General features: G+C 43.2%; 1 protein-coding gene across 2 annotated transcripts in view; it reads left to right on the top strand.

Moving 5' to 3' along the window:
• The window catches only part of PLCB1 (phospholipase C beta 1), a 703,903-nt gene that overhangs the window by 419,573 nt on the left and 271,871 nt on the right, over positions 1 to 12,459 (top strand). For both annotated transcript variants that reach the window (XM_084825185.1, XM_084825194.1), the window contains exons 6-7: positions 4,119 to 4,172; positions 5,648 to 5,723. In XM_084825185.1, coding sequence (XP_084681311.1) covers positions 4,119 to 4,172; positions 5,648 to 5,723 — 130 coding nt within the window. The remainder of the gene's footprint in view (positions 1 to 4,118; positions 4,173 to 5,647; positions 5,724 to 12,459) is intronic.

The raw sequence follows: 12,459 nt of genomic DNA, 5'->3' as shown, positions 1-12,459 counted from the left end.
GAGAGAAGCAGTTACTTCAGGCAATGAGTGAACCCTCCCTTGCCACTGCTTATTGGGAAGTTTCTGAAAGTAACCCTGACCTATGTTGCAGCATTGGGGAGCCTTCCTGGCCACTCATCTGGGATGGATTTTTCCCCTCAAGGTCGGGTAGTAATGGTGCCACTGAGCAACAGTAAACAGCGGGGTCAGTGGAGTGGGGATGGGATGAGGCCAAGGATAGGGTGTGGGCTGAAGAGAGGTTCGTGAGCCAGACTGAAGTGCTCTCTAGCTGCTTCCATCCAACCGGCCACCAGTTCCCCACCTCATCATGGTGTAGGGAAACAAGCCAATTTGAAACTCTGGCTAATGATCCTGGCTTGTTTTCCTAAACTGCGTCAACACTTACCGCAGTTCTTGGTTGTACATAATGACTAACCCTGGTTAGTAGAAAATGGAAGTGATCTCCCCCTTGCGGCTCCACCGGCAAAGAACAGGGGAGCGGGAAGACATGAGCCCAAGGCTAATGCACAAAGCATTATGGTTTAGCATTACATTCCAACTGAGGAAGGAGAATCCATGGTAGAAGAACTGCCAGATCCAAAGCCCTCTTGGGCCTGTGCCAACCAGAGTAGGAGGAGGGGAGGAGCAACTTTATCCCCCCCACCTTTCTTTGTTATGTTGTTTTGGGTGTAGAATTTCCCTCCCTTTGCCTCCAAGGGGACAGAAATTCAATATTCATTAGTTCCAAGGCAAATGCAGTTTTCCCTGTTTCAGGGGCATGTCCCAGGAAAAGAGGGGGCTTGGATCAGATCCATCAGATCTGAGTCTTCCCTTGGTCTACCCTGACATGCCCTTTTTGCCCTTACAGCAAGCAGAGCAGTTGCAGTGGCAGAAAGTTCTGTTTTCATCCAAGGAGGATGGAGTAGGAAGCCTGCAGTATCCTATGGCCCCTGGTTTGTCCTCCAAGAGACCATATGACTGCACCGTTAAAGGATAAACCCAGCAATTTCAGTCAGGCCCAGAGACAGGTGAAGTATGAGAAAATCAGCTTATGGCCATCAACATTCAAGCCACTGCACTTTGTACCTGCTGATGCTTCTGAACAGTCTTCAAGGGCTATCCCATTTAGAGTGCATTACAGTATCAGATCTGGAGATCACCACAGCATGAATGACAGTGGCTAGATCTCTATGCAAATGCATTTTCATGGGAATAAGCTAGCTGGAGTCATAAATGTGGTAGACTTTGGGAGCCTTTCCTGCTGCTGTAGAGGGCATGACCTCAGATCTTGGCACTGCTGTTTAAGGTTATAAGCAATGGGTTTCAAACTTATCTCCTTTGGTGTTTTCAGTGTGCTATCTATTATTAGTCAAACAATGAAGTGATACAACATTTCCACTTCCTTAGTCACTTGTGCTTTTGCACTCAGTGGAGAAAAACTGTAAATCTATTTATGTAAACTTTGTAGGCACAATGTGTTGATTCAGAGAGCTTTAGAACAAAAGTACAAAGGGCGTTGATGAGAATATCCTAGAACAAAAATAGTAGGTGTTTCCCTCTCCCCTCAAATTTAAGAGGAAATACCTAAATATATCCAAGTTTATCCAAAGCCACACAGGTGATTGATGCTCAGGGATGTGCTGAATTAGATTGACAATGAGGAGTAAGATGCATGTTACATGCACATTTCAGAGAGGGAATTTGGCACACTGGTGTGTGTGTTTGCTTAACCTTTCTCTGCCTACTGTTTCTCTATACCAAATCCTCCCAAGCAAGCACCAGCCCTGCCACCCCACAGGGCTCCAAATGTATCTTTCCCATAGTCTTGGTAAATCCATTCTGAAAAACCTACTGGGCTAAGATAATGGGTTACAAACTACCCTGGCCAAACAATGAGCAATAGAGCTGACATTCAGGTTGATTGTCCACCGGGAAAATATAGGTGTTTGTGTGTTGCCAGTATTTGTCAAGCTGCCTGGTGATTTGACTGGATTAGTCACAGTATTCTCTGCCAAGAAAATAAAATTGCAAATGTAATTCTTCCATGTAATTAAGTGGCTGTTGTTTTACTTGGTCACTGACCCATTATCTCTGGTATATGCCATGTAGGGGAGTAGTAAGGGGGGATTGACTCCATCTGATGGTTTAGGTCAGTGGAGAGTATTGGACTTGAAATTTGTTGAGTATTCTCATCACAAGTTCTAATCCTGCTTGCATCTATGACTCATTGCCTCCCTCTCTATACTTCTAAACCAGCTTCTGGATTTGGGGGAGTGTTGGAAACACATTGTCCTCTTTCCCTCCCCCAAAGTTTCTCCAAACCATGATAGCTTAGTACATGGCATAAGGTGTTAGGAACTGTCTATTAAATAGCTTATATGTGTAATGTCCAGCTACCTAATATTTCTCCCCTTTTTACCCTGCTGGCTTGGGACTTAGAGGGGTGCATTCATACCACCATATTATGCATAGTCTTAACTAGATTGTTTGAAACTTCCACTGCAGGTCAAATATATATCCCTTTGATTTTGTATAAGCCATTAATGGGGATCACTTGTGTGTGTGAATGAAGGACTTATAGCCACCGTGGCTGGTTATATGGATTAATTGTGATAATGAAATGTAGTCTCTTGCATTCCAGGAAACATGTGTTTTATTTAGTGATTACCTAAAGTTCTCCATCTCTGTCCAATCAGCAGTGCCCTTTAGATGTTCTCTAGAACAGTGCCCTTTAGATGTTCTAAAGCAGTGCCCTTTAGATGTGGGAACTGCTTATCACTGATGACCAAAACATGAGGGTGGGAGCTTATTGTGCAGGTCTGTCCAAAAGAATCTGCATATATACATATACATATATACATACATACATACATATATATACACACACAGAGACACACAGTACCAATTCTGTGAGAAAGGCCTGTGTGATTGGTATCCGCCAATATGTTTGGCTCATTAAAATGTTCTCCCAGCTGCATAGGAGCTGCTCACAGATAAGTGGCTCCCATGTGGCTGAGATAATGTCTAAAAGGGACTGCTGATACTGGTGGCTCACTTCAGCAAAACTTTACTACGGCTAGTGCTGTGCCAAAAATTTCTCCCACATTTTTTTCGACCATTCTCATTCAATTTGATAGAAAAGAAATTCAAAGGAGAAGAAATTGTGGAGAAATTCTCATGGGTTGGGTTTGGGGGTTCTTGTGTTTACTTTACTTATGAGGTGGCCAAGGAGCTTAATTTACTTACAGGGTGGCCATGGAGTGTACAGAGATTCATTGTACAATAATCTCTATGGCAGCTTGTAGCCTCCTCAGCTTCCTGATTAAAGCCATCATGAGGAAGACATCATGTGTTAATTCCTCCCATGGGGCTTTTTCTGTTCAGGAATGGCAAGTGGCCTGGGAGGCTGCAGAGCAATGGAAAGATGTGTAATAGAGAGAGAACACACAGCACCCTCGGCCACCTCGCAGGGATTAGGTAAGCTCAAAAACCAAAAGAAATTCAAAATTCTGCCTCAGAAAAGTGGAAGCCTCAACATAGTTGATGCTGTTGCCACTTGCAAGAGCAGTGCAATAAACCAAAACCCCTTAGGAAAAAGAAAGAACCTGTGCTACAACACTGAGCCCTATCTGTGAGAAACTGTGGGAGAATTTCTCCTCCCCTAGGAGAAATTCAGTGAAATTGTTCCCCCAGTTTCTCTGCTCACAAATAGGCTGGAGAATTTTGAGAGGCCATTTGTGCACAACTGTACTACAAGCAATGAGAATAGAACCTCATAGCATCCCAACTCATGCCCCCAATTCAAACCATGGTCTTCAGTGTGCACTATACATAGCTTGAAGAATATCACAAAACAAACCTGTTTGGGCAAAATTACATCTTTGATTTACCCCCCTGAGGGGACTTGAGATCTCTCTCAAAATCTGCACTTGGAGATGTCATTATAAGTAAAGATAATTTGCTTGAGGTTTCAAGACATTAAGCTTTTCTTGGAAATGGTGAAGCTTGAGAGATTATAATTTTTTTCTTCAGAAGAACAAAGTTCAGGGTTATTTTATGGTCAGTATTATGGAAAACAAAACACGTTCTAATATTATGGTTGCAATGTTTGTTGATAAGCACATTTTCGTTTTCTCTAGATACACAAAACTTAAATTGCAAGTCACGACAGATGGGCGCATCCCTTTGAAAAAGTAAGTTGTATTCATTATAGTGTGTTGGCATGAAAAGCTTCCAGAAAAGTCATTGTACTTTTCTGGGCCAGTATGATATAATTTCTCCATGTAAACAGATAAGCAGTCTAGGAAATTTCATTCTACACAGTGCCATCACTCTGGCATAGTCCTTCTTACTGCAGTGGTCAAACTATGTCTGGGCTGTATCACTTCAGGTTGCAGGTGGGGGCTCACTCCATACAAAAGAAATCCCCACACACACACACAGGGGCCTAGTTCACATACCACCACCACCAGGGTTTTTAAAACCTTAGGTTGTTATGAACAAGCCAGTGTACTAATTCACATGGCTCAATTGCTCCCACTTAGCTCCTCCTGCCAGCAGGAATAGCTAAACAACTCAGGGAAGCTCTGTCCCTGGACGCTCTAGCATGACGTCCAAACCCAGGACTCTGGCTTGTCTCTCCCCTGACAAGCCAGAGTTGAACTAGCATGCAAGGGAGAAGGCTAAGCTAGAACCCTTCAGCCTCTGGAGGAAATGTTTTGTACAGAGAAGCTCCCAACTACAGTCTGAAGTGATATGGTGCAAGTGCACAGCTCAGCCCCTTCAGACAGAACAAAACCTCTGTTTCAGGAGTTCAGAATCTGTAATGCTTCAAGGGTGGAAAGCTGTTCAGTGGGAACTGTGTGCTGAAACAAAATTCACTCGATACCATGAGTATATGGGCTTCTTTTTCACAGACTGGGTGGGTGTGGTCATTCAGATTTGCTTCCAATATTAGCCTAACTGAAGTCCCATTCATTTCAGTGGGTCTCCTCTAAGTAGGGCTAACATTGGATATAATGATCATTTCCAACCCAGTAGTTCCCTGGGTCTGCATTCATGTGGCAGAGAGACACAGTCTGGGAGCAGCACAGTATGCACTCCCAGCAGCGCTTCAGCTGTGATTTGAGAACATTTTCTAGGACATCGTATCTACTTGTTTGGGAAGGAGACTGCAAGTATTTGTCTGCAAGTGTTGAACTGAGAGTGTGGGAAATTCTTCTGCCAAACACTCCTTCTTCCCCTATTAGGTGTTAGATGTACAAAACTGATGTCTGTCTGTCCATCTAAAAATGTAAGGTGTGAAGGTGACAAAAAGGTGTTTGACAACATATAAATTGTACAGATTCACAGCAGAGAGCTATGGTTGGCTGTGGCTCCCTCTCAGACATATACTTGATGGTAAACTTGGCTTTGTTGCTTTGCAATGCGTCAATTGCTCCTAAAATTACTTGCCAAGAAAGAAGTTTGAGGAATTAGACATAATATTTAATCCTAAACCCATATGCCACTGAGGAAGGCCTCAGCAACTGGGCAGATTTGTAAGGAAGAAAGCAGTCCTGTGGATATCCTGATCCCAAACCATTTAGAGCTTTGTAGGTCAATACCAACAGTTTGAATTGCACCCAGTGCAGGTCTTTATTCCTTTTGTATCTTTTCCACTTTGCAGCATTTATCGCCTGTTCTCCTCAGACAGAAAGCGTGTTGAGACTGCACTGGAAGCCTGTAGTCTTCCATCTGCCAGGGTAAGCAATGAAACCTTTTCCCTCTGTGATCCTGATATGCAATGTGGGCTTCACTGTAGTACCATGCCACCAATCAGTTGTCAGTTCTTGTGCGTGTGTGTTTTCAAATGCTGAAGGACTTGTATTTGGGTCCCTTGGTACATAATGGTCACTCAGACATTCTGATGTGACTCAGACTTGGCAGATCTTGCTGTGCATCTGTGTAACTGGTCCATATGTGATTGCTAGATTTTGGCTGCCATTGCAATGAGCAGCCCTGGGGTCAAAAAGAGAAAATATGTCAAAACATCAGCAGGACTGTAGATATTCCAGGGGAATGTATTCAGTGACTGAATATCATGTCAAGTCACTACAAGACAGAAAACCCTCCTTATTAAGCTCCCCCTAAGCAGCTGAAAATACTTCTATCAGAATTTAGGACAGAGCCACTTTATGCAATCCTAAACACACTTACTCAGAAGGCCCTATATTTTCAGTGGGACTTCCCTCCATGTAAGTATATTTTGGATTGCAGCCTAGAGAAAGGAATCTTTCCCAAAAAGTGCTGTAAGGTTTTCTTTTTCTTTTTAAAATCCCCTTTGGAGGGGGGGGGGCAGGGGAAGGATGCAAAAGGGATAAACCACATGGAAGTATTTGGCAGTTTGCAATCAGATTTTGGAAAAAGAAAATCCTGACTTCAAGCGTTTTGGAAGGATGGATAAGCAAGATCAACAGACCAAAAAGAATGTTTGCGGGTGGGGGTAGTTTCCACACATGTAACATTCTGTCCATGGTTGTTAAGCTTATTTAGGAAAAAATTAAAACTAAAATGCATACAGAGAAACAAATTATGTCTAAATCAGGGAAGAAAGTAGAAATGAAAATAATGATTCATATCAGTAACTATGACCAAGAAAGACTTTTGTTTCACCCATTTGACTTACCTTCTGCAAGCAAACGTAAGAACATAACATGAGCTGTACGGATCACAAAGAGTCCATCTAGTTCAGCATCCTGTTCACACGGTAGCCAACCAGCTGCCCATAGGAAACCCGCAATCAGGTTATGAGTGTAACAGCACCCTCCCACCCATGTTCCTCAGCGACTGATGTATGTAGGCATATTGCCTCTGATGCTGGAGGTAGCATATACCCATCAGGGGTAGCCACTGATAGCCTTTTCCTCCAGAAATTTGTTTAACCCCCTTTTAAAGCCAACCAAAATGGTGGGCATCACTACCTCTTGTAGTACCAAATTCCATAGTTTAACTATGAGCTGTGTGAAGAAGTACTTCCTTTTATCTGTCCAGACTCTCCCACCAATCAGCTTTATGGGATGACCCCATGTTCTAGTATTATGAGAGAGGAAGAAAAATGTCTTCCTATCCATATTCCCCACACCATGCATAATTTTATACACCTTTATCATGTCTCTCTTTACTCGCCTTTTTCCCAAGTGAAACATAGATTAATGTAAAATGAGAAGTACGAATATGTCTTTCTGAGCGTCCTCATTTTCATTTACTTCACAGTTACCATTTAAGATGGAGAAGAGAAAATATGCTTTTTAGCTCAGTATAAAGCACTGTCTGCTTACTGACAGTACAAAAGTGGTTTTATAACTTTGACTTTTACATTATAAACATAACTGGAGTTCATGAGGAAAGTCTCTTGTACTTTTTGTTTAAATCAGCTGTATATTTGTTGGTGCAGAACCATTATAAAAGCTGCTTCCCACAAAGCTGTATTCTACTCAGGAAAGAAAAATATACATATCATGCAACAAGTATCACACTCTTGAATATTAGCAAATCTCCAGAATGATGTGCAGTCAAAACATTTTGAAATATATCCAAGTAAGTGATTCTAAATTGACAAGAATCCCATCGGCCATCAAAACCTCATTGGATCGGTTGGTGAGTAAGTGGTCAAGCATATGAAAATCAGTGTTGTGAGCACTGCAGTCAAAGGGCTGATGTGTATCAATTTGTGGTGTCAGGCTTGGAACTGACAAATGGATTCAAAACAGATGCAAAAGTACATTGTCAGCCCCTGTCAAAAGTTTGGAACCACTGATCTAAATGGGCCAACATAAGGGTGCTTCCAGAGAGATGGCTCTTAGCTCTACCAATCAAAAGACCTTGTCTTTTGCTCCTTAACAGAATTTTTGTGGAAAGAAAAAAAAAAAAGAAAAAGTGGTGGGAAAACACAAAGGGTTGTAAAGGGAGGAAGACATTGTCTGGACCCCTCATATAATTCTGTGAATGAGGCAAAGCAGTCGCACAATACAAGCCTTGTCTACAAATGCCCAAAGTAATTAGGTGGCAAAAATACTGTTTTGATAACTGCTCTTCCTTTACATTTAGATTTTTATGAGATGTACATAAACGAAATATCATACAACCACACATCTCCATGTAGCATCATAGATATCTCCACCTCTCAAAATGCTTTGCCTATTAATATGAACAAAGTATAGGGCTGGATCCTTTAAAAATGTATAATTTTGAAGTTCAGCTGTATTGCAAAGGGCCAGAAACAATAGAAATTAATCACTTCCTCTGCTCCCAATTTGAAGGCCCCCCTTCCACAAAAATTGCTTCACCTTTCCTTCCAAAATGTTGCAGGTTCTTCTTTGTGGTCTCTGTGTATCACACATATGGGTTCTGTGCCTACGCGGAGCCCCATTTCAGGGAACTTCTATAGCTGAGGAACTTTTTGGTGGGAACCCTCCCCCACTGTCCCAGTGTGCATGCCCCTAACAGGTTCCCACCTATTCCCTCAGTTCTTCTTCAGTCGCCATTGTAACCTCATTGGGAACTTCTGTCATAGTTTAGACTGTTTTTCACACCCACTGAGGCTTTTTTATTCTACCTTTCTTCTCTTCTGTTGTCGTTCTTTCTCTCTATTGTAGCTTATTTTATTTTGTTATTATTTTTGCAATATCTGTGAATGCTTGATCACCTTAGGGTGTTGGGCCTTGAAGGCGCTGTTCCGAAAATGCATCCACTGCAGTAGCAAACTCCCACTGACAGACAGACATTCCCTTTGCCTTTTTTGTTTAGGACAGGGACATATAGTTGAGACTTGTTTGCATTGCCAGTCCTTTACAAAACAAGCCTGTCAAAATCATTCTGACAGAATTCGGGCAGTTTTGTTGGAAAAGAGCACTAGAGGGGTGGAGACCCCAAGTGTCTGGCTCAGCTTCCCCTGTTATGGCTCTAACTATGGGCCATACTGACCTGCCTATGTCTGGGCAGCCAGTGATTCTCTCGGTGGCTAAAAAGCTGTCAAAAAAAGGCAAGGACTCCAAGATCTTCAGATCAAGAAAGAAAGAAAGAAAGAAAGAAAGAAAGAAAGAAAGAAAGAAAGAAAGAAAGAAAGAAAGAGAAATCTAGAAGACCAAAGGATCTTGCTCCAAAAGTGTCCCAGCACATTCTGATCCTGCTGCCGATGATGGATTCACCGATACTGATGAGGCCTGTCATGTCAGTACTGACACAGGACTGGATCCAGATTGCATCTACTTTGGAGGGTGAAATAAGAGACCTTACTCTGACTAAAGATCAGGGGCTGCAAGATTATGGATCCATTCTCCAATCCAAAGCACTCCTCATCAAGAGGTTCTCCAGTCTCTCTGGCCTTAGAGAGATTATCCATTGGATCAGAGGGAAGAACCGCTTCAGCCTTCCAAGCATGGTGGCTGATCACTATCTCCCATCTCAGATTGGGATTGGCAATCTGAATGGTCTCTGCCACCATGACAAAATTAGTATTGGGAGGACTGGCATCATAGATGTGATAGAGAAGCCCATTACGATCTTCTCAGGTACCTCAGAACCGCCTCCTCGGTACCGGCCCGTGCCATTGGCCTCTTTACGTAGCCAGTCTACAGATGGTATGTTTTTGCCTCCACCACCATGCCTGCACCTAGATTGGTTTCAGGGCTAACGCAACACATTTTGCTGTTGATCCCTGCTGTGCCACGCTATCTAGTCACAGAGCCCCTACTCTGGTTCCGCTGGTTCAAGGAGCCACTCTACTACCTCCTCTTGGGGGACAGCAAGATATGGAGCAGTCTACCTGGCCTGATGCATCACCTCATTCCATCATGGAAGATCATCAATCCGATTCGGCCTCTTAGTTTTTGGTGGCTCCATAGATCTCTTCACCAGATGGGGCTGTGGGCTCTCAAGACCCAGCCTCCCATCAGAGGATATGGGCCACTTTTCAGACCAGATTCTCCAGATGGCCAAGTCATTGTGTCTCAAGGTGCAGCAACTGATCCAGAGGGTCAAGGATCCAGTCTTTGATGCAGTTCCTGCCCAATCAGAAATGAAAAGAAAGCACAGCCTCCATCAACTGTTGTGAAGAGTTTGGTAGCAACTGAAGGCAAAATTAATAAAACACATAAAGAAAAGGAATGCCGAAAAACTGGGGGGCCTAGAGTAATAAATAAGTAACACATTTGTTGTTGTTCAGTCGTTCAGTCGTGTCCAACTCTGGTGCTGGAGAAGACTCTTACTAGTCCCCTGGACTGCAAGGAGGTCAAATCAGTCAATCCTAAAGGAAATCAACCCTGAGTGCTCCTTGGAAGTAACACATAATTGATGCTTAAACTGTGTTCTCACTAAAGGACCCTTTTTAACTACTACTTGCGGTCTAATAGTTTGAAAGAACTCTGGATGCTAAAGAAGAAAATTAGGGCATTCAAATCTTTCCTTTATAAAAAGGAAAATGGATTTAAAAATTAAGCTATAACTTGTTAGCTACATAATATCCCTCCTGATACTGAAATTTTACAGCAGAATAAATGAGCAGAGAGCAACTAGTTAGAAGCAATAGGCAAAATCAGAAATTGTGTTGTGTTGTATTTATTGAAAATATTTCTACTCTGCCTTTTTAGGCAATGTCTTCAAGGTGGATTATTATCTCTCTCTATCGCTACCTCTCTATATCTATATCTCTCAGAATATAAACAATCAGATACTAAAATGCAATAGAACACAACCAGAACAGATTAAAAACAGCAGCAAAATTAAATGGATCGATCTGTTGCACAAAGCGGTGTTAAATGCCTGTGTCAGGAGCGCCCTAGCTGCCTCTTACAGTCCCCTCCAATAGCCAACTCAAAACACAGATGAAAAGGATTCTTTCCAAGGCTTTATTCCATTTACAACTTAATGACTCTTTCAGATGCTAATCACCAATGACTAAGCAAGGAACTGCACTGGGGTAGTTAGCAGAGTAGCCTAAGCTCCAGGTAAGGCAGTTGGTCCCCGTTTGAAGGAGAAGGGTGGAAAGATTCTGAACTTTTGGGCTATGGATAGGTCCTCCCTCTTACCCTTGGGTCCTCGGGACGCAACCGTTGTTTTAGTGCCAAGCGAGCAAAGTGCCTCCTCTCGGCGCCCTCCATCTGGCGCTGCTCCCTGCGTCTGCGCCGAGCATCCAGCAAGGCCCCATCCCCCGCTCTCTCGCTGCCAGGGTCACTATCTCTCCCAGGAATGCAGGCAGGAGGAATCTCTCCCTGCCGCTGTGCCTGTGAGAGATGAGCGAGCTCCTCTCCCACGGGTTGCTGCTCTTCCTCAGAATCAGAACTGCTCTGGGGCTCTATGGGCTCAATTTCAACCCTGACAGCCTGGTTATACAAAACAATGTTTACCTTGCATCTAAAAGCCATCCAAGTAGTCACCAAACGAATGGCAGTTGGGAGGGTGGGAGTTGTGCAAATGAAGCACAACCAATGAGAAAACATTGCAGCTCTGGAAGCCATCCCTATCACATTTGAAAATGGGGGCACTACGGGCTAGGCCTCCAACTAAGATTTTAACCACTGGGCATGTTTATATAGGAGAGAGGCAGTCTTTCAGATACTCCAGTCCCAGATGGTTTGAGGCCTTGCAGATAAAAATCAGCATTTTGGATTGTTCTCAGAAACAAATTGGTAGCCAATGAAGTTCTTTAAGTACTAGTGATATCTGCTCACTCCTCCTTCTCCCAGATCAAAGCTTCACAGTGGTGTTCTCAGCCAAGTGAAGTTTAAGGATGTCCATTGCTGGGAAATCTGGTTCTTTTTTGGCTCAAAGGAGTTATGCAGCATGTACAACTCACTTTGCATCTGTGAGCCAAGCTGTGGGCAGTTCCATGGACTCTGGGAACTTTTTAGCACACTGGGGGGGGGGGGGTCCTGCAGTTTGTGCAAATTTCTGAGTAATTTGCACAAATTACTCAGACATTTGCGGAAATTGCAGAACTTTCCCTCCCCATGTGCAAAATTCCTGGAACATCCAGTAGCTGGCCCGACTCACTGCAGATCGAGTCGGGTACCGCAGCAGGAACTGAAAGACAATCCGGGGAGCCGAGCCTAGGAAAACTCATCAAACTCCACCCCCCGCAAACAGATTTCTCCAAGATCCCTAGTGAAGTTTCAAAAAGCGCTTTTCATAGGCAGCCCCACAGATAGAACATCGCAACAATCTAATGTAGGTATGGAGACAGATGGAGCAAATGGACTTCTTATGGCTTTGGGGGATGTTTGTGCCACCATTCCAAAAACTGGGAAACTGGGGAAAAAAGAGTCCTTCTGTTGAAAGAAAGAGAAGAAAGCTGACAACAAAACCCTGGAAAAGGCACTTCCAGTTTCCTTGGCAACTGTACAAAACAGAATAAATAAAGGCAATGATTTCTTTTATCAATGTCTTTATTATGGTTTGTATAGACTTGGCAGTATTTAAACAATATAGACTTTTATCTGATTT

This window comes from Heloderma suspectum, chromosome 1 (genome assembly GCF_057233095.1).
Source record: "Heloderma suspectum isolate Gila_16-S chromosome 1, 16-S_ref, whole genome shotgun sequence".
In the NCBI taxonomy this organism is placed as follows: Eukaryota; Metazoa; Chordata; class Lepidosauria; order Squamata; family Helodermatidae; genus Heloderma; species Heloderma suspectum.
The sequence above is the reverse complement of the archived record's forward strand: the minus strand, read 5'-3'. Positions and strand labels throughout refer to the sequence as shown.